Source organism: Anthonomus grandis, chromosome 8, assembly GCF_022605725.1.
Source record: "Anthonomus grandis grandis chromosome 8, icAntGran1.3, whole genome shotgun sequence".
Classification (NCBI taxonomy): Eukaryota; Metazoa; Arthropoda; class Insecta; order Coleoptera; family Curculionidae; genus Anthonomus; species Anthonomus grandis.
The window spans coordinates 9,385,339-9,404,638 of record NC_065553.1 but is presented as its reverse complement, the minus strand read 5'-3'; the positions used below and the strand labels follow the sequence as shown (position 1 = coordinate 9,404,638).

The 19,300-nt window shown below is 27.9% G+C and overlaps 1 protein-coding gene and 1 long non-coding RNA gene across 3 annotated transcripts in view; one reads left to right on the top strand and one right to left on the bottom strand.

Annotated features, from left to right (window-relative positions):
* LOC126739719 (cyclic nucleotide-gated cation channel subunit A) overlaps positions 1-19,300 on the top strand; it is an 84,054-nt gene that overhangs the window by 61,985 nt on the left and 2,769 nt on the right. For both annotated transcript variants that reach the window (XM_050445513.1, XM_050445514.1), the window contains 5 exons: positions 993-1,193; positions 7,445-7,571; positions 11,995-12,181; positions 12,264-12,407; positions 12,486-12,617. In XM_050445513.1, the coding sequence (XP_050301470.1) occupies positions 993-1,193; positions 7,445-7,571; positions 11,995-12,181; positions 12,264-12,407; positions 12,486-12,617 (791 nt within the window). The remainder of the gene's footprint in view (positions 1-992; positions 1,194-7,444; positions 7,572-11,994; positions 12,182-12,263; positions 12,408-12,485; positions 12,618-19,300) is intronic.
* LOC126739721 (uncharacterized) lies at positions 995-14,609 on the bottom strand. Its single transcript, XR_007661692.1, has 3 exons — positions 14,550-14,609; positions 12,484-12,650; positions 995-1,118 (listed from the first exon to the last, which is right to left on the bottom strand). It is a non-coding gene; the product is annotated as an uncharacterized LOC126739721 (long non-coding RNA).

The following is a 19,300-nucleotide window of genomic DNA, read 5'->3' as shown; positions in this document are numbered from 1 at the left end:
ACTGGCGATATACGCCTTGCAACGGTTCTTATTCATGTCTTCAATTGTTTTATATGATAACTACAAAATTATTTACAGGTATCATACGAATAACACAATCCACTTGCTTTAAAATACTTCATCAAGATATTGCCATCTTATAAAATAAATTTTAATAAAAATAAATTAAATGATGTAAATTGGAATCAGCATTTAGGTTACCTTTAAAAAAAAAACGCTCAAAAAGTTCTTATATTTAATTTAACTGTCCATCCACCATTTGCCGCTTAATAAAAATTTAGCGTCATCTTTATATATTATATTGGACAAAAAAAATATAATTTGATTATACAGTAAGATAAAGAGCACATAAAACTGGAGACGTTTTTCCCAAAAATTATAAAGAAGAGTTTCTTGTACATTTGTATTCTTAAAAGAGGTGATAATGTTATTACCTTGAAAATGTATAAACGATGAAAATATTCATCTTGAGTTAAAAAATATAACCCATAGATTTTCTGAAGCGTTAATAGCGCTATACGCAATTTTTTATCTTAGGAAAGATCGGACTTCCGATGAGTCTTCGCCAAACCGCCAAATCTACAAATTCGAAATCAAACCGATTGTTTAATTAATTTATTTTTGGTATCCTGTATAATGTATAAATAAATTATATGTTTTGTTACATATATTTAGAGTTATCACTACTAGTAAAAGTGGTATAATTTCTTTAAAACTACTTCCGAAAAATGATATTAGCTTCAAACTTGTGCTTCTCTCAAACTTTAGCTTCGTGAAATATTCTCTTCGATCAAATCCAAGTTCTATGGTAATGTTGAAAAAAAATCATCCAAAATGTATTTAATTTTTTTTAATTACCTAAAAGAACGCTAATGGTTTAAAAACTAATAATAATTAGAAAAAACCATATTTTATTCATGACATTAACGCAACAAAATTGATTATTTATTTGGTATAAGTTTAAAAATATACAAAAGGTTAATTCCTGGTAGGTTTCGGAAGTGACAATTGGGTGTATAACCTGGATGGACCAAAAAATTCAACGCTAGCCCGCCAGTACATCTACAGCTTCTACTGGTCCACACTCACGTTAACCACCATAGGAGAAACGCCAGTACCTGAAAATGATGCCGAATATCTTTTTGTCGTCGCTGACTTTTTAGCTGGAGTACTTATTTTTGCTACTATTGTAGGTAAGTTAATTTTTAGGATCTTTAGAACAATTAATTTAAAAAAAAACAGCACAGATAATCGTAAAATTAATCGCGTATAAGTAGAAATAGCTATAGCATAATTCCATGTTTAAGACAATACGAACTGCTCTTTCATCTAAATTAATTTATCCGCTTATCTAATTTTTCTTTGTCTCGCTGAATAGTAGATTTCTGCGAACAATTTAAATTCTATAATCGCATTTCACTTTAACCGAGTAAGCATATCTTGTTAGCCTATGTATTTGGAGGTAGATAGAGATAAATTAATAGGTAAACAAAAAATATTTCAATGAATTAAACTACGTTAAGAATATACTTTATTGCAACAAGGAAAACGTAATTTATAGTATATATACTCATTAAAAATATATATAATTAAATTATGGTGAAATGAATAGGTTTTTCTTACTTATATGCCTAATTTTGGTTCAATGTGAGATATCTACGAAGTTTTAGATTTATTTATTGACTTTCTCCTTGCAACTAAAATTACAAAACAACTTTTAATTATCATAACTTAAATGGTTGCTATATCCTACTTGTTTAATTATTCCTAAATATTGCCCTAATAGTGTTAATACTAAAAACTAAATTTTGTCTTTAAAAGTTATGCATACACTAGCATCTTTGAATTTTTTTTCCAAAATTACTTGGTATTTAGCCAGAATAGCTTATTTTAAAAACCGCCGTCTTTTGATATGTTTGCTATATATTTATATTTGTTTAAAATAAACTATCATGTTTTAAATCGAATCAATGTCTATAACTGCATTGTATACTATATACACACAGTTAATTTTCGAACATAAATGGGTAACGCCCTGATATTTTTGAAAATTGAAACAGTTTTAATCTTCTCCCGAAGATGCTAACATCATTGGCGAAATAACTGTTTCGTGATTTAAATCATCGTCTCACCAAAGATTGCAACCATAGAACTAATAAAAATTCGTTTTGTTTATTTGATCAAAAGTATAATTATTTTTTTACTTATTTTATATTATACTCATTTTTTAATATTTAAAATTCAAATATTTTTACAGAACTATGTAAATTTAACTGGTTAGTAATAATTAATTATCCCTTAAGGAGAAGTAGAACTGCCTCATTAGTGTTTTATCATTTTCCATTAAAATTGACACTAGATTTATTATTTCCTTTTTCATTCTCCCATAATACATTTAGTCGCCCACATAATATTACAATAAATAAAATAACATAAATTGTTACGTAAAAAATAAATTTTGCTAAATTGAGCAAAAAAGGTCGAAACATTTAAAATCCATCTGCTATCAACGTATTGATTAAATCATAATGCCAGGGGTTGTTTTATTATCTTTTATTTCCATTTCTGTTTTATTTCTCGTTTAATAATACCGGAGTGACCATTGGAGCGAATTTATGTAAGTGACTAGACAATAAAAAATAACTAGATGAGTATTGGGGTTAAGTGAATAGTATGCTTTGAATGCTGATCAGATATGAGAAAATGGCAAGAAAGATTCTGTTAATATTGTTTCTTTGAATTAAAATTAATCTAAAAAAATTAGTTTAATCAATAATTTATCTAAAATAAAACATTTGCAGAATAGGGATTTATGTTTTTATTAAGTATTTGAAATATATCTAAGTACTAAATCTAAATGCAATTTACCTTAAGAACGTGCAAAACATTGTTTTAATCTTTTTTTTCTTTTTATATTGCCTACATACTGGATACTTATCTCTCTGGAATGCATCCGCATTATGATCCATGTAAGGCAATAGGCAGTTTAATAAAGTCCGTTTAAGGCAGAATCTCGTGCTGTTTTTAATAAATTCAAAGCGAATTGGCACTTTATATTTATTTTGTAATTTGCTAGGTGATAAACTATATTCAAAGTATTAGATAAAACTTTTAGTAGTATCCTACAAGTTTGGGTTGGTTTTACCTTAATGATAGTAATTTTTGAAACTTTGGTATGTACTAGATCTTGTCTTAGTTTTAACGTCATCGGACTGCTCTCCCTCTTTCTTTTTCTTTATAAATTTGCATCGATTTCCAGTTTTCTATTTCGGTGTAATACTTTTGTCTGTTTTGTTCTCTATCTACGTCTTCCTTATTTTCATGTATTCTTTCTTGTTTTTTTTATTAATTTCTGTAGTTACTGGCTACGTCATATTTACAATAGTAAAAATTTTAGTAAGTTTCGATAGTTTTTATTAAGCACAAAAATTACGATATACTAGTTCTTTATTTCTTACTGTAACGATATTGTCAATACCGAGAAACCAGCTAATACTCCATCATTCCGGAATAACACAAGTGACACACCGCACGACGTCTCGAAAGTTGGCGAGAACCTTCCGGAACACCATTCTGCCAAGTATATAAGCAGCCGCTGTTGTCAGTTCAGTGAAATAAAGTTCCGAATATTGGTGCGAGATTTTAATCAGACATAAATCGTGTAAATAAATACGGCGAAAATAAAGATTTCGAGTAGTAGTAAGTGAACGTGTTTCGTAGTGTAAGTGTGTAAATAAATTAGTAGACAATTTTTTTTGAGTTTTTTAATTTACACCTAACGAACGCGTAACAACTAATAGATAGTTATATTTGATTTTCTAAAATTGGCGCGTGTTTTGCTTAATTTTTTCCAGTAAAGTTATATGTTGGCCAGCTTTATTTTTAATAAAATTATGTCAAAAGTTATAACTCCGTAGCCTATATGCTTCTTATGTTCGTGATCTTTTATGGATAGAACCTTCATGTAAGTATTCAATTTTTGTAAAGTACTAATGAGGAAACCGAGGTCTTTTCAATCCGATCCGACTGAGGCTCACGTGTATTTACCACGATTTTCACTATACGATGCATTTCTATTGCAGTATCCCAATTGTCGGATTACTATGTAAGCTTTTTAACACTAATAAGTTTGTCTTTATTTGACTCTATGTGTCGCAGTGCTATAGAAAGAGCTCTCTATAGGAAGAGTCTTTTCCAAAGTATTGTTTTGTTTATGACATCCCTACTATGGCCTTGTAAAGACTACCCTTTTGACAAGCAATATTCGGTCTTAATTTTGTCCACAATGATCAGGCTTGTTCCAATTTATTTTCAATATTTAAAATGGCTTTTAAATTTATTACAAAGCACTATGGTTTAAGGGAAAAAATTGTTTGTAAGATTTTAAAATAAAGCAACCCGTTTTTTTTATTATTTGTGTGCAAAAATAGCAGATTTACTACAGGCGCATTCATTACTCACTTTTTTTTACTACTACTACTAACAGTGATAATAACATAATTAAAATAAAACACGTTTTGCTGATACAGACAGGATATTCTGTATGAAATTAAACGTACGTGTGCTAATGAAATGATAATGGCGAATGTTCACACGCTTCCCGACCCAATTTGGCGTGCATTTCTCTGTAAATGCGGATTCCTTTTATTTGAGAAATTTATCCGCACCTACGGGATTGAAACTGAATTGGGCCGTCATTGCTGTTAGGCTCATATTAGCTTCTACTACCTACCTTATTCATTTCAGTATCTTAGTTTACTCGTTGGGTCGATATTTGAGCTAAAATGTCGAGGTTAAATAGATTTAGTCTCGCCGGATTTATGCTAAGAGTAATAATGTATTCCTCAGGTGCCGTTCAATTTGCGAAATAGCTAAATTGGATTTTTACATAAAATTTTAACACTATTGCAAAAAACGAGAAACGAAACTTTTTAAAAATTAAGAAGACAAGCTCGATCAAATATAGATGGATTTCTGTCATATAGATGTAACATCACATAGACATTTCAGGCAAGCTACTTAATCAAGTTGAATCATTGATATGATAATAATAGAATTACGCAAAAAAACTGAAAACTGTAACGAAAAGTGAGTTAAAAAATGTTTTGAAGCAAGTTTTTTTGGCTGTTGAAAAAAAAAATTTAACATGACTAAAACAGAGCTAATCAAGCTGGGTGTTTTTATATCGAATAAAATATCTATTTAAGTAACATACAATTTCATCCCTATATATTTAAATAAATTATGACCAATTTCTGCAGGATATATTCCTTCTCAGGATAGAGTGCTTACTCTAGAGCTAAAATAAATGCCTTAAAATGTAGGTAGGTAAGACAAATAGCCTCGTAGAAGTAAAATATGTTTGTTCTATTTTAAATCAAAATTTAGGAAGACGAAACTGTTATTTAAACTATTGAGAACATAAAAGCGGAAAGGGATATATTTTACTCTTAGAGAGAAGCTCTGTAATAAGTGTACTTTAACGTGAAATAAGATATAATTCAGCCTCTCGGTGCAAGTGGCCTTAAGGTGAAAATGATGGAATGTTGGTTTGATTTATTTGAAACAATGCCTACAAATAAAAATAGGAGTTTGGATGTATTTATCTATTGTTTTCTACTAAATCTTCATTTTATAATATACTTATTAGTTTTCCTAATAGTCTTAAATTTACTATTAGTTCAGACCATAATGCTATAGAAAAACCATTATTGACTTTTGGTTTGTTGCTCTTGTAAAAAAAACATACGTGCATTAAAAATATGTTTTTTTTAATCTTACGCGCTGTAACAATTGGGGACTCTTACATTGTCGACTAGTTCTTCATGTTTATCTTTTAGTTTTCTTTTTATTATTATTATTATTTTTCTTCAAATTTCGATACCGTTAAAAAATAACTTATCATCTTAATTTTTTTTCGTCAATCTTTGTCTATTTTTGTCTTTATTCTCCTCTTTGATCTAATAAGGTGTTTGAAAAAAAAGTTCATATATACTGTGTGACGGACCTGACTTGTATGAATTAAACTACGATTTTTTCCGAGTCTGAATTCTAACTTATTCGAAATAATTGAATATAACAATGTTTCTTTAGCATATGGATTAAAAAATACTACACTATAGACAGAAGGCGTCTGGTGCATGTAGACAGTAGGACTTAGAAGTGCATAAATGACCTCAGAACGACGCTCTTTTACATTACAAGTAAAACATTCTACATACATACAAACATTCGACGTATAATATATCCATGACTTACTATTTTTTATTATATTTTGTGGTATCTGAATCAATACGATATGGTGGCTGTAAGAAAAGAAACAGTAAGCATTTAATTCTTTCAAAATTTTACTAAAAATGTGAAATAAATAAGAAAATAATTAAATAGAAAAAATCGATTTCCGATTTATACTGTTGTATTTTAAGGAAGTATTGGAGGAATATCTTTAGGTCCAAACGGATTATTTAAGTTATTTAATTTATCTTGTATTCTGTATCATATTTCAATTATTCGAATTTGTCTAAATGGACACCTGCTGTTGAAATTGTCTATTGATATCAATTTTTTATCTGCATTTTGTCTTTCTCTTATATTGAAATTTTCTTTATTATGGTCTAATATCCTCTCTGTGTATTGTATCACTCTTATACAGTTAAATAATTCCAATTTTTCATGCCTTAAACTAAATTCATATTTACTTGATGTAAAATGCCAAATATGGCTAAATATGCCTTCTAATTTAGCTCTCTAATAAATAAAATGTTCCAAAATTATAAATAATAATGTTTGTGTTATTACAACCAATTAAAGCAGGTTTATAAAATTAAGTCTGTTAATATTCGCTTTCTCCAGAGTTTCTTTTCTCAAAAATGTATTTTGCCGTGTCCGTGGCAGTTTCTTAATAAAAATCTAGACAGATACTTTTCTTAATAAAAAATAACCTTTAAATAATGTAACTCAAACTAGTATTTGTCCAAATTGCAATGCCATACCGAAACTGAGATCCAAAGAGATATAACAACTTTCAAAATGCTAACAGTATTTTTCACTATAAAGCACCTAGCTTCTACGATTTGATCAGCCTTAGTTTTAACTTGAAGGGTATTAATAGAAAAATCATGAAGATTACATCTTATTATAAATGTCAAACCACTTTCTGGCTTTAGGTGTGTTTCACTTGCATTTAAATAATTCAAAAACATCTTATATCAAAACCTAAACTTCTACGATAATAAGATTTATATAGCAATTGTTTACAAATACTCTCAACCAATTCCTACTAATTTAAAACCCAAACGCGGCAGATATAAAAGAAATCTACCCATCGTATCGAATAAAGTTATGCATAAAAATCTTCTTTTAAATTCAACACTCTCTAAATCGCATTTCCGTATCTTTATTTATGCATTGCAATTTCAACTGACGGTCTTATTTTGTATACTAGGAAACATCGGGTCGATGATCTCCAATATGAACGTCGCAAGGGTCGACTTCCAAAATCGTATGGACGGAGTGAAACAGTACATGGCTTTCAGGAAAGTTGGCAGAGAACTGGAAGCTAGGGTCATCCGGTGAGTATCCTTCCTTATTTAGTTAAGATTTATATTGGGGTATATGGCCCTGTAAAGTTACAGTTTAGTGCGGTTTATGGCTAGCGTTTCAGGTGGAAAATAAAACCAGAAATGGTTATGTTGTGAAATGGGGTTTCGAATTTAATGGTATTGTTCGAGGATAATATTGGGTTTTAATTTATTGTTTTTTTTTAAATGTCTACTTTTAAAAACTTGCATATTTTGGACAATTTATAATAAGATTTTATATGTTTTTTTTTCAAACATTTTATGTTCGCCAGCTTTAACGATCTTCGTAACTGTAAAAGATACACATTTGAAGTTTTCCTTATTTTTGATGAACAGTTTACGACCATTACATTTTATTTAAAAAGTATTATTATTTATATTATTTTTGAATAATTTCTTATAAATTAGAATGTTTTGGAAAAAGGCTAGTAAATAAAAAAACTTAGTAAAAAACATTAAATTTAATACAAATAAGTGTTTAACTTAACTGGAATATGAGGATTTTTTTTCATTTACTCCAAATTCTTATCGATCACATTAAGAATTATTTCTTTAAAATCTCGCGGATGTACAGCTAGCTGTAAATTATCCTAATATATGCGTGATATTTAAATGATTTATATTTTTTCTAATATACTTTGGAATTTTCATCGATCAAATGCATAGCCTTTTCTTCAAAGTCTTCATTGATGAACTATATAATTTTTTTCTGGATTTCCAAATACTTATTTGAACAAAGTAATAAAGCATCTTACATAAAAAAATACACACTAAAGCATGTAAGAGTTTTTAATATAGTATAAATCAATATTAAAGTACATAAAATGTGATTTTATGGTGTCTTTTTATCACCTTGTATAGAAAATCACGTTCCAAATATAGAGAGATAACTAAGGATTATAGCAATCACTTTTTTTCAACGTCGGTGCCTTTTTAGTGCATTTTCATTAAGCAGTTAAGATTTTTTTAGGTTGTTCACTATGTGTAATGTTTTTTGATCTGTAACACTTATTTTCAGCCAAATAGGCGCAATTTCTTTTATATTCTAGGTAGTTAAACCATATACTTTTGATTTGAATTTTAGATAATTAAAGGCTTAGATTAACTTTATGGATTATTGACTTCCAGGCAATTGAGGCATGATTATTTTTTAAGTTTTATTTTTTGTGAAGATTATGTAAAAATATTCTAAATACTTTTAATTAAAAGCATAGAAAAATCTAAACTTATTTTATTTTCTAATTTAGTTCGAAGAAAAAGTTAATTAACATTTACCTCTATGCTACCATTACAATATAAGGAGTGAAACAAAAATAGATTCTAGATTTGATGATAATAAGTTACGTAGAATTAAAATTACAAATTTGTCTTTAAATACAAATTTTACAATTAAATAATATATAAATTACAAAAATAATAATATAATTACAAATTTTAAGTTTAAGCCAAAACAATTAAATTTGTCCATACTTTTGCTCTTATAGGGTGCTTGAAGTACATTTTGCCAAAAAAAAGTTTTTTTTTGGCAAAATATGTTTTTTTTCTAAAATATTTCGTATTTTCAAGATGGCTTGATAGAAAAATAGGGACACATTAAAAAAAATTGCTTTTCTTATAATTTTTTTTTATTCAATGATTACTTCATTGCTCAGAAATTAGTGCTATTAATAACGCTAAAAAAAGGATAAAAACTGCAACTAAAGGCACATAACACTGCATCCAAAGTTACTGGAAATATCAAATATATATTAACACTAAAATTTTAATTAACTTTTTCGTAATTGTTGTTGGTTTCAATTAAAATTTTAGTTGATAGTCATCTTTCCTACAGAATGCCAAAGAAAACAGCGGATTTGTGACATAATAATAAGTATATTGAAGATATATGCCTCATTATTAGTAAAAACACCAACTCGAGATAAACTAAAGGCTACCTGTGAATGAGTTAAAATATCTAAAACATTAATTACTACCAGAGTAGTAAATAATATGTGTGTTTCTTTTTTTTTGCCTTCCTTTGGATAATAAAGAGCTGCCCTATTTTAAATAGTGTCTACTACATAATAACATACTTTTTCTTAATAAGACACAGCGAATGTCATCTCATAGTATGTCATGCTATAAAGAACAATAGAATCCTTGTGTTTATATAAAATGTTTATGTTCAATATGACAGAAGATTTAATGATAAATAAATGAGGAATAACAATTCAATCACTAAAATCCTGTTCAACTTTCAAAATAATCACATCAAATTTTTCTAAACTATATTAACATTATACCCCTAAAATCATAAATATTAAGTTTCATTAATAATTATTGATTATCTTTGGTACAAATTTCGCAAAAAAAGTTAAATTTATGTTCTTGGAATTTCAGATATTTAATTTTTCTTCTACCATAAGCTTATAACAAATTCCTTCTTTTTTGTTGAAAAAACGTCGCATAAATTAATTAAAGAAATCTCTGCGCATCCTGTTTATATTCTCAGAAAATTTAATTAATACTATACAATATGTCCCATTCAAAAGTTTGTTCCAAAACATCTTTAGCTAAATTAGTTACCTGTAATGATTCTATAAAATTAACCATCCCACCATTAATTACTTAAGAGTTTAAAACTTCCACTTTTAGACTTTTTAACCGTAGCTTTTATAAAATATTTAAGATTGAGTTTGAATAGTAATTTTATGTTGAGAGCTTTAAAGAATACTTAGACGAAGAAGATTTAATAATAATTTTGTCATTAGCTTACGACTGGGCCTAGGCTTATTGGATAGAGTGTCACACGGGACTTCACAAATAACTTTTAAAAATCACTAAAAATATTTCACATCCTAAAAGTTATAATTGGAAAAAGTAAAGTACAAAAAGAAATTTTCTACTCTTCACCCCAAAAGCCTGCCAGAGTCAACTAGAACGGAGGGTTAAAAAATATATAAATGGGGTCAGCAGACACAGACAATTCGCGATTTATTTATTAATTTTTAAGTGTAAATATATTTTTGAGAAAATAATTTGTGTATATTTAAAAATTAGTAATAGATGCGTAAGAAACGTATGAAAAATTCCCGATCTGGACTACTAAATCACAGACTCTCTGTACACGACTAATCCAGTAATCATAGCATTTTTCTTATTTAATTTATTTATGTATATATGTATTATGCCTATTTTTCCTTTAGTTTTTCTTATTATAGAAAAGTAATTTGTAAAAATAAGTAATTTTTAAGATTTCTTACTACAGCATTGTGAACCCGACATTTACTTCTAGTTTTAAATTATAATTAACACTGCTCTTGATTTTTATAAATGATTTATTCAAAAATTGTGGTTCCTATAAACATTTATTTGTTTAAGGTAAATTTATTTCGTATGCCTAAATTATACTTAATAAATTTTTATAGTAAATATGGCTTTTCATATTATATTAATTAAATTCTAGAGAATTTTTCCAATTTCATTCGAATTCATATTACTAAGAGTTTAAAACTTCCACTTTTAGACTTTTTAACCGTAGCTTTTATAAAATATTTAAGATTGAGTTTGAATAGTAATTTTATGTTGAGAGCTTTAAAGAATACTTAGACGAAGAAGATTTAATAATAATTTTGTCATTAGCTTACGACTGGGCCTAGGCTTATTGGATAGAGTGTCACACGGGACTTCACAAATAACTTTTAAAAATCACTAAAAATATTTCACATCCTAAAAGTTATAATTGGAAAAAGTAAAGTACAAAAAGAAATTTTCTACTCTTTACCCCAAAAGCCTGCCAGAGTCAACTAGAACGGAGGGTTAAAAAATATATAAATGGGGTCAGCAGACACAGACAATTCACGATTTATTTATTAATTTTTAAGTGTAAATATATTTTTGAGAAAATAATTTGTGTATATTTAAAAATTAGTAATAGATGCGTAAGAAACGTATGAAAAATTCCCGATCTGGACTACTAAATCACAGACTCTCTGTACACGACTAATCCAGTAATCATAGCATTTTTCTTATTTAATTTATTTATGTATATATGTATTATGCCTATTTTTCCTTTAGTTTTTCTTATTATAGAAAAGTAATTTGTAAAAATAAGTAATTTTTAAGATTTCTTACTACAGCATTGTGAACCCGACATTTACTTCTAGTTTTAAATTATAATTAACACTGCTCTTGATTTTTATAAATGATTTATTCAAAAATTGTGGTTCCTATAAACATTTATTTGTTTAAGGTAAATTTATTTCGTATGCCTAAATTATACTTAATAAATTTTTATAGTAAATATGGCTTTTCATATTATATTAATTAAATTCTAGAGAATTTTTCCAATTTCATTCGAATTCATATTACTCCAAATTTCTGGACAATAAAAGTTTTAGAAATAAAATTTATTATAACTTTTTTTTGCCTGAAGGTGGTTTGCCTACACATGGCAAGAAAGCGGCGCTCTCGACGAAGAAAGGGTGCTTTCCGCCCTTCCGGACAAACTGAAAGCGGAAATTGCTATTAGGGTGCATCTGGACACTCTGAGAAAAGTCCGGATATTTCAGGACTGCGAACCGGGACTTCTGGAGGCGCTTGTACTTAAGCTGCGATTGCAGGTAATTGTAGCAAACCGTCAGAGATCATGCTTAATTCAGCAATTTCTTTTTTGGTAATAATGGACTTTTATTTTGCTCTTAGGTGTTTTCTCCGGGAGATTATATCTGTCGGAAAGGTGATGTTGGAAAAGAAATGTATATAGTCAAAAGAGGAAGGTTACAAGTTGTAGCCGATGATGGTTACACTGTTTTGGCCACACTGGGAGCTGGCAGTGTTTTTGGCGAGGTTCGTTATTTTGATATTTTATATTCATTAACTTTTTATAAGTCTGCTTAAGATTAAAATTTAAAAAAATACCTACAGGTCAGCGTCTTGGATATCGCCGGCAACCGGACTGGGAATCGACGAACTGCCAACGTGAGGTCCCTTGGCTATTCGGATTTATTTTGTTTGGCCAAAGACGATCTCTTAGTGGCTTTGGCCGACTATCCCGAGGTAAGCGTCAACAATTTAGAAATATATGGACTTCTGGAATTTTTTAACATAAAAAAAACACATACAGTTCATATGTCTTAATTACTTTAAATAATTTTTCATCCTGTCGTGAAGTATTTAAGGATTTAAACTGATTAGACCTATTGTTTGCTTAATAGATTTTATACAGGGTATTTGATTAAGAGTAAAGATCAGCTTGTAAGAATGTGGTTTCAAAAAGTGAATACTTTGCCACTCGAAAAGAAAATATGCAAGAGCCTATTGGTTCATGTTACAATATATTAGCGGATATTCCATTTAAACTGCCCAGAGGAAAAAGTACAAGGTTGCACACACAGCTTTGCTGTTAATTGATTTGATCAAAATACGTGCAGCACTTACTTAGCTTGGAATTATTAAAGTTTGAATTAATGGGCTCTGATTACCTTTTTAGACCTTTGGGCTTCATCTAGGTCGTTACACACATTTTAAAAAATCATTTCGAACGTACAATTTTCAACCACTTTTAAATATCTTGTGTAAGCCATTTTTTGCAGGTTAAGTATTTTGGGAGAAGTTGGGGTCCATAGAATCAAATGGGTCACTCTGTGGATTCAAATGATTTTTTTTCAATACATTTTAAGAAGTTTTTTGTAAAAATGATCTTTTATTCTTAAATGATTTCCAATTAAAACAATAAGCCGTGCCAATACAGATAATGTACATACAAACGTACTGAATGAAGGAAACTAAACTAAACTGTTATAAAAGTCAAAAAATTAAATATAAGAAAATGAGAATATTTTAACAATTAAATTAATAAATTGATAATTTATATGTCAATAGCAACAGAAAAGGAAAATCTGAAATATTGAAAATAAAGATAAATAATGAATTGTCAGATATAGGCGAAAACGTAATAACTACAGGTAGTTCGGTACAGTAAGGAAGGAAAAATGGCTTTTACAATAAAAAACAAAAATAATATAAATTTAACACTCTTTGAATTAAGGTAAAATGAAAATCCTGCACGTCTCCCTCCACTTATTTATTAAACATTCAGTTTTTGAAAATTCCCGACATGTTTCGGACAAAGTGGTGTCCATCATCAGGGGCTAAAAGGTTTAAAATAGGTATCAGATATACGCCCCAGGGTTTGGATGTCGTTTGTTCGGCATTTGCCCTCGATTTATTATTATTGTTTTTTTATTTTATTTTCATTTTTTTAACGGAATGTAAACAAATAAAATTAAAAATCACAGGTCTCAAATTTAATTACAATTTGTAGTAATTAAATTTGAGTTTAGAGAGAGACTTTAAATTTAAGATTTGACTTAGAGTTTATTTCATTTCTATTTAATTAATGTAGATAAATTAATTAATATTGTTAAGTATAGATAAACTTTAATCCGACAGATTAGTTTTATTAAAAAAATCTTTAAAGATATTAAATCATATGATTCAAAAGTAGAAACTATTTAAGGAAGAAAAGTCAAAATAGAAAATTACTTGTCACTAATTTGTTAAAAAGTAAAATTATTAGAAACAATAATTTTTTAGTTATAGTAATAAAATTCATCAAGAAATGTAATCTGCTATTAGAAAAATAATACAGCTTCCAGGAAAAACTGGATCAGGTGTAAATGAATTTCCACATAAAAAAACGCATTTTTTGACTTTGCCAATATTAAATTTAAATAAAAATTAATGAATATTTTAAGCCACCTTGATTTTAGAGAAAGTCCAAAATTTATTTAAAATTTATTTTTCAAATAGACTGCAGACAATTGTAATACTATTAAACTAAATTATTGTATAATTTGATATTTGGCAAATAAAACGAATTTGAAATTGAAGGTAGTAAGCATGGGAAAGATACAAAGTGACGCTCTAGAAATGAGAAATATCGGACCTATTTCTCTATTTGCAGATGATACTGTGAAGGCTACTCACCGGAAAGTATAAAACCAAATGTAGAGAATAAATTAACACTAACTAAAATATGATTTGAAATATCTAATTGTAAAACAATTTAAGTCGAAACGTCGACATTTAGGTAAACAGGTTTCTGTTTTATTTCTGACCCCACCCAACAATCCTTCGCAATATAAAACAATTTAAATTAAATATTAGTAGGGAGAAATGATTATAAAATAATGCGATCAAATTAAATACCTTGAAGTAGATAGCGTGATCTTAAATGTATAGTTTTTTATGTTTCTCAATAAAAAATAGGATCAAAAATTTCTTTGCTTTAAGCGTACATAGAATTAATAGTGGGGCTTAAATAATTAATCCAGAAAAGATAGTTGATAGGTGTAAAATTAATAACATGTGAAAAAAAAATTACCAACCCAAAATTAATAATATAACTAAACTTAACAAAGCTAAAAATATTAAGTCTCATATTAGTATATTTTAATATGTACTTCTTTTCTCTCGACACGTAAGGCCCTAGACTTCTTCACCATTAGCTTGTTTTCAAAAATTAATTTAAAATTTCTATGACTACTAGTTTTAGCCTTGTCCATGGCTATTAAGTATGGAAGCCCGCTAGAACGGTAATTTTTGCATATAATTACTACAAAATCACGACCTACGGTGTTAAACATCTAAAAGTAAATAAATTAAGTCAAATAGAGTAGAAAACATAGAAAATTTCGGAATTTAGTTTTGTTTCCAAAACATAAAATGTTAAAGTTTGAAAAAAAAATATTTAATTAATTTTTATGAAAATTAAAACGCGAAATTTTTATTGTTTGAATTAATAAACAAAAATAAGTTTCAATAAAAGTCGTTGAAGTTTACAAAATTAACACGCTTATTTAATGAAATAAGCGCATTATACTGAAAAGCAGTTTTATTTAATTAATCGTAATTTAAATAAGTTTAAGTTAAAATGATCTTTTATCTGTCATAATAAATTATCTATAATCAGATCTTGCAATGATTTATCCTTATATAAAAATGTACTTAAAGCATTTTTGTTTATTTGATTCATGTTTTTAAGGAATTCATACTTTTGCTCTCAAAAATGATGCTCTATGCTAGGTCAATAAATAACTTTATTTGTCAAGTCCAGTTACTCTGAAACGAAATATTTTTCGAAGGATAAAGCAGAATTTTTTACTATTTCAGCACTCTATATTTAGGAAGAAAAATGTTTTTGAGATGCTCTAGTTTATTTTTACACTTAATCTTTCCAAACAACTCTTCTTTAAAACACCTAATTGACACTTATTTTTTAATCTTTTAGATACATTGACCCCACGTTTTTTTGTAAATTCTAGACAACACTTAAATTGAAAATAATCCCAGATTCAATTTTCCTTCAAACAAATGTCTCACGAAAGTCCCGACTTTTTTTCCTTATCGTCAATGGCCAAATATCGTGCTGTTTATTACATTTCTTTGAGCGGAGCCTAGAGCAATTTCTCTAGCTTTGTTAGCTTGTCTGGGGGTTTTTGGGGTCGTGTGTTGCGGTTTTAAATCCCTCGTCAGTTTTGATTTTACTTTAATTTAATAGTTTTTGTGTGTCTTTGGTGATGGGGATATTGGGTAAATAAAGTGATAATGCCGGAGGCTATTTTGGTTTAAACTGTAATATCCGAGAAATTGGGGCAAATGTTGGAAGACCGTTAAGTTGTTTGAGTTGTATTAAAATATTAAATTAAATAACATTTAATTTAATTATTGAGGAAATTGTTACTGCCTGACAATGCACTAAACAAAAATTTTCGAAGTCGCACTTTGATTGACTAAAAGGCAAATGTCTGCTTTTGAATCCGAAGCTAGTTTTATATTATTAATAAAAGTCTGAAAATTACTACTTATGCACCTGAGGCTAAAAATCAAATTCCCAGTAACCTTTGCTTATGTAATACATCTTTATCTTATTTTTTAGAAAATGTCAAATGTCTAGTTTCGCATTTATATGCTTCATGTGTTAAACCTATTAAAAATAATTTATGTGGTTAGAATTAAATTTACATAGCTACAACAATATAATATTGAATTGAAATATTAAAAACTCCACGTATTATATATTTCATTACATTAAGAACTTATATTTTGGCAATAATATAAATAATTATATTTCCTAATATTGTATTTAGTTATATTGTGTATCATTCTATTTCAAAATGTATCATATTTTAATTTAAATAGAAAAAAAAATATATATACTGAAAGAGATAAATAATGGTTATCGATGAAAATAATGTATGGAATAAGGATGTAATATCCCTTCGAGATAAGAAGTATTAGATAAATGTAAATGTTACAAAAGTTATTCGGGTAATAGTTCTAGTTTTCTTTTCATGATTTTCTTTTAGGTAAACATTTATCACTTATTTATTTCCTATTAATTATTTTGTTACATTTTCCTTGTATTTCCCTATTTATAAATTTCAAAAATTTAATACAGGGTCAATTGTAAGGTGAACACCTGAATATATATTATAGGGTTAATTATGAATCTTATAATAATTTATAGAGTATAAACTTTAAAGTTCAAAAGTTAGCTACAAAGAAATTTCTTTGACCTAAACTCTTGACATAGTTCAGTTACGAAGACTATGACTTAGTAAGGCATAAACTGCTAAGTGAACTTGCAAAAATGCAAATTCGTTGACGGTCTTAAATATTAGACATTCCTGCTCGTACAGGGCGCATGGGTTTAAAATTAAGTTATTTCCCAGTTTAGGAAGCTTAAAATGGGGGATCAGTTTTCGTCACGCTCTTGTAGCGTTATTTCGCTACTAAACTTTACAGAACTTTAAAAGGTTTTTAGGTCCTGACTAGTAATGGCGAGTTAAGAACCAAGTTAAATTAGCGAATTTTGGAATGAAATTAGAATAATTATCTAGGGTGTTTTATACTTAAGCTGAACAAGAAATTAATAAGTGATAGTATACAATAACGCTAAACATAAAGAAATTAAACTCTTTCTGGGCACAATTCTAGTTCGGTCCCTATTATTTTTAATTGTTTATTATTTTAATGTTTTTTTTAAGTTTTAATTAAATATAATCAGAAAATAAAATAATGAACAACACCTTTAGCTTTAAATAGGAAAAAAAATTAAAAATTGAAAAAAAAGATATTAAAAAATTGTATATTTTTCAATAGTTTTTATTAATAATATAGAATTTAAAAAAAAATTTATGGTATATCACTGTAAAAATCAATATTGTATCTTAACAAGATATAGAATTGAACACAATTAAGGATTATTCAAGATATTCTGTAAGTATTTCGAAAAGACATCTCAAAAATATTTAATTATTTTCCTTGAATATCCTAGAAATGACTATAGGATATTCCTGAGATCTATGTGCATATTTCTGTAATTTTTATAAAATGTCTTATTAAGGTTGTCTGACATAAGTTTTGTCTCTTTTTATAGTTAGATAACTTTTGGTACTAATTATTACATTTTTCTACCAACCCTTTTCCATCCAGAATTCATACAGCATTTTCTTGAAAGAATATAGTACCAGTAGTATATGCATGTACAGTGATGGCATCAACTGGACTAACTAAGAATTATTATTTTTATAAAAAGGCTTAAATAAAATGTAATTTTATTATTTTTATTTTTTTTTTTTCGTACATTTTGACAATTTGATTTAAACGACTGTTTCTTTTAGCGTGACTACTTCTTTTGGTTTTAGAAGCACCACTAGTTAAAAACTTATTTTAACAATAAGATATATTTTCTTTCTACTGTTTTATTTTGTTAAATTAAAGTTATTATTTTTAGTTGTTCTATATTTTGTATACCGAAATTACTGTTTTTCATACGGTTTTCAAAAGTTTACATGAATTTTCGAAATTTTGATATATATTGATTAGTTGATATATATAGATAGCTGGTTTCAAGTCACAAATTTTTTTAAGAAAAAAAAAGACAGGTTTAGTTTATTAGATTTAGTTATTTAGATTGTCATATCCATTTTACTACGAAATATCCTGTATATTTCTAGTTTCTTTGGGAATGAAGAAATTTTTTAAATTTAGTAAATCTTCTTTTGTTCGGAATAACGTCAAAATTCGACTTTGATTGTGGCCATTGCAATGCATTTAAATTTCATTAGTAACACTGGGAAAAAACGTTCAAAGGTATTTTCTTCAGAATTTATGACAAATATTGCTTAATCTTGTTGACATTTATAGTCCTGTCCTTTATATGATATTCATAGTCCATTTTCATGATTTTAACGATTAAATTTTGCAATTGTTTAATGTATTCCACACATTTTTTTGTGAGCAGCTTTACTGTATAATTTGACCATTTTGAATCGTGCAATTTAAATTGTTAAATAAAAAGAAACTTTTAAAAAGTAATTTTTAAACTAAACTATATTTTGGTGTCTCCGCCACAGCTTTCACGTGCTGCCTATTAAATTCAACCCAAAGGTATAATCGATGTCACTGGTTAGATGTACAAATGGCTTTTCTCAAATCGACCGCAACAACGAATTGTTGCGGTGGTGAATAAACAACAACGGCTCCCGGATTTGATTTGCCTCGAAAATGAGCGAGGGTATTCGAATAGGAGGTAGACTGGAATACATTTTAGGACGTTGATTTGTAACCTCTTCCTCCGGTTCAAACTAATTAAACCTGAGTATTGCATCTAATTGAACATCGCATTCTGATTTAGTTCCGTTGAGGTGGAACAGATTTATACAGTGTGTCTG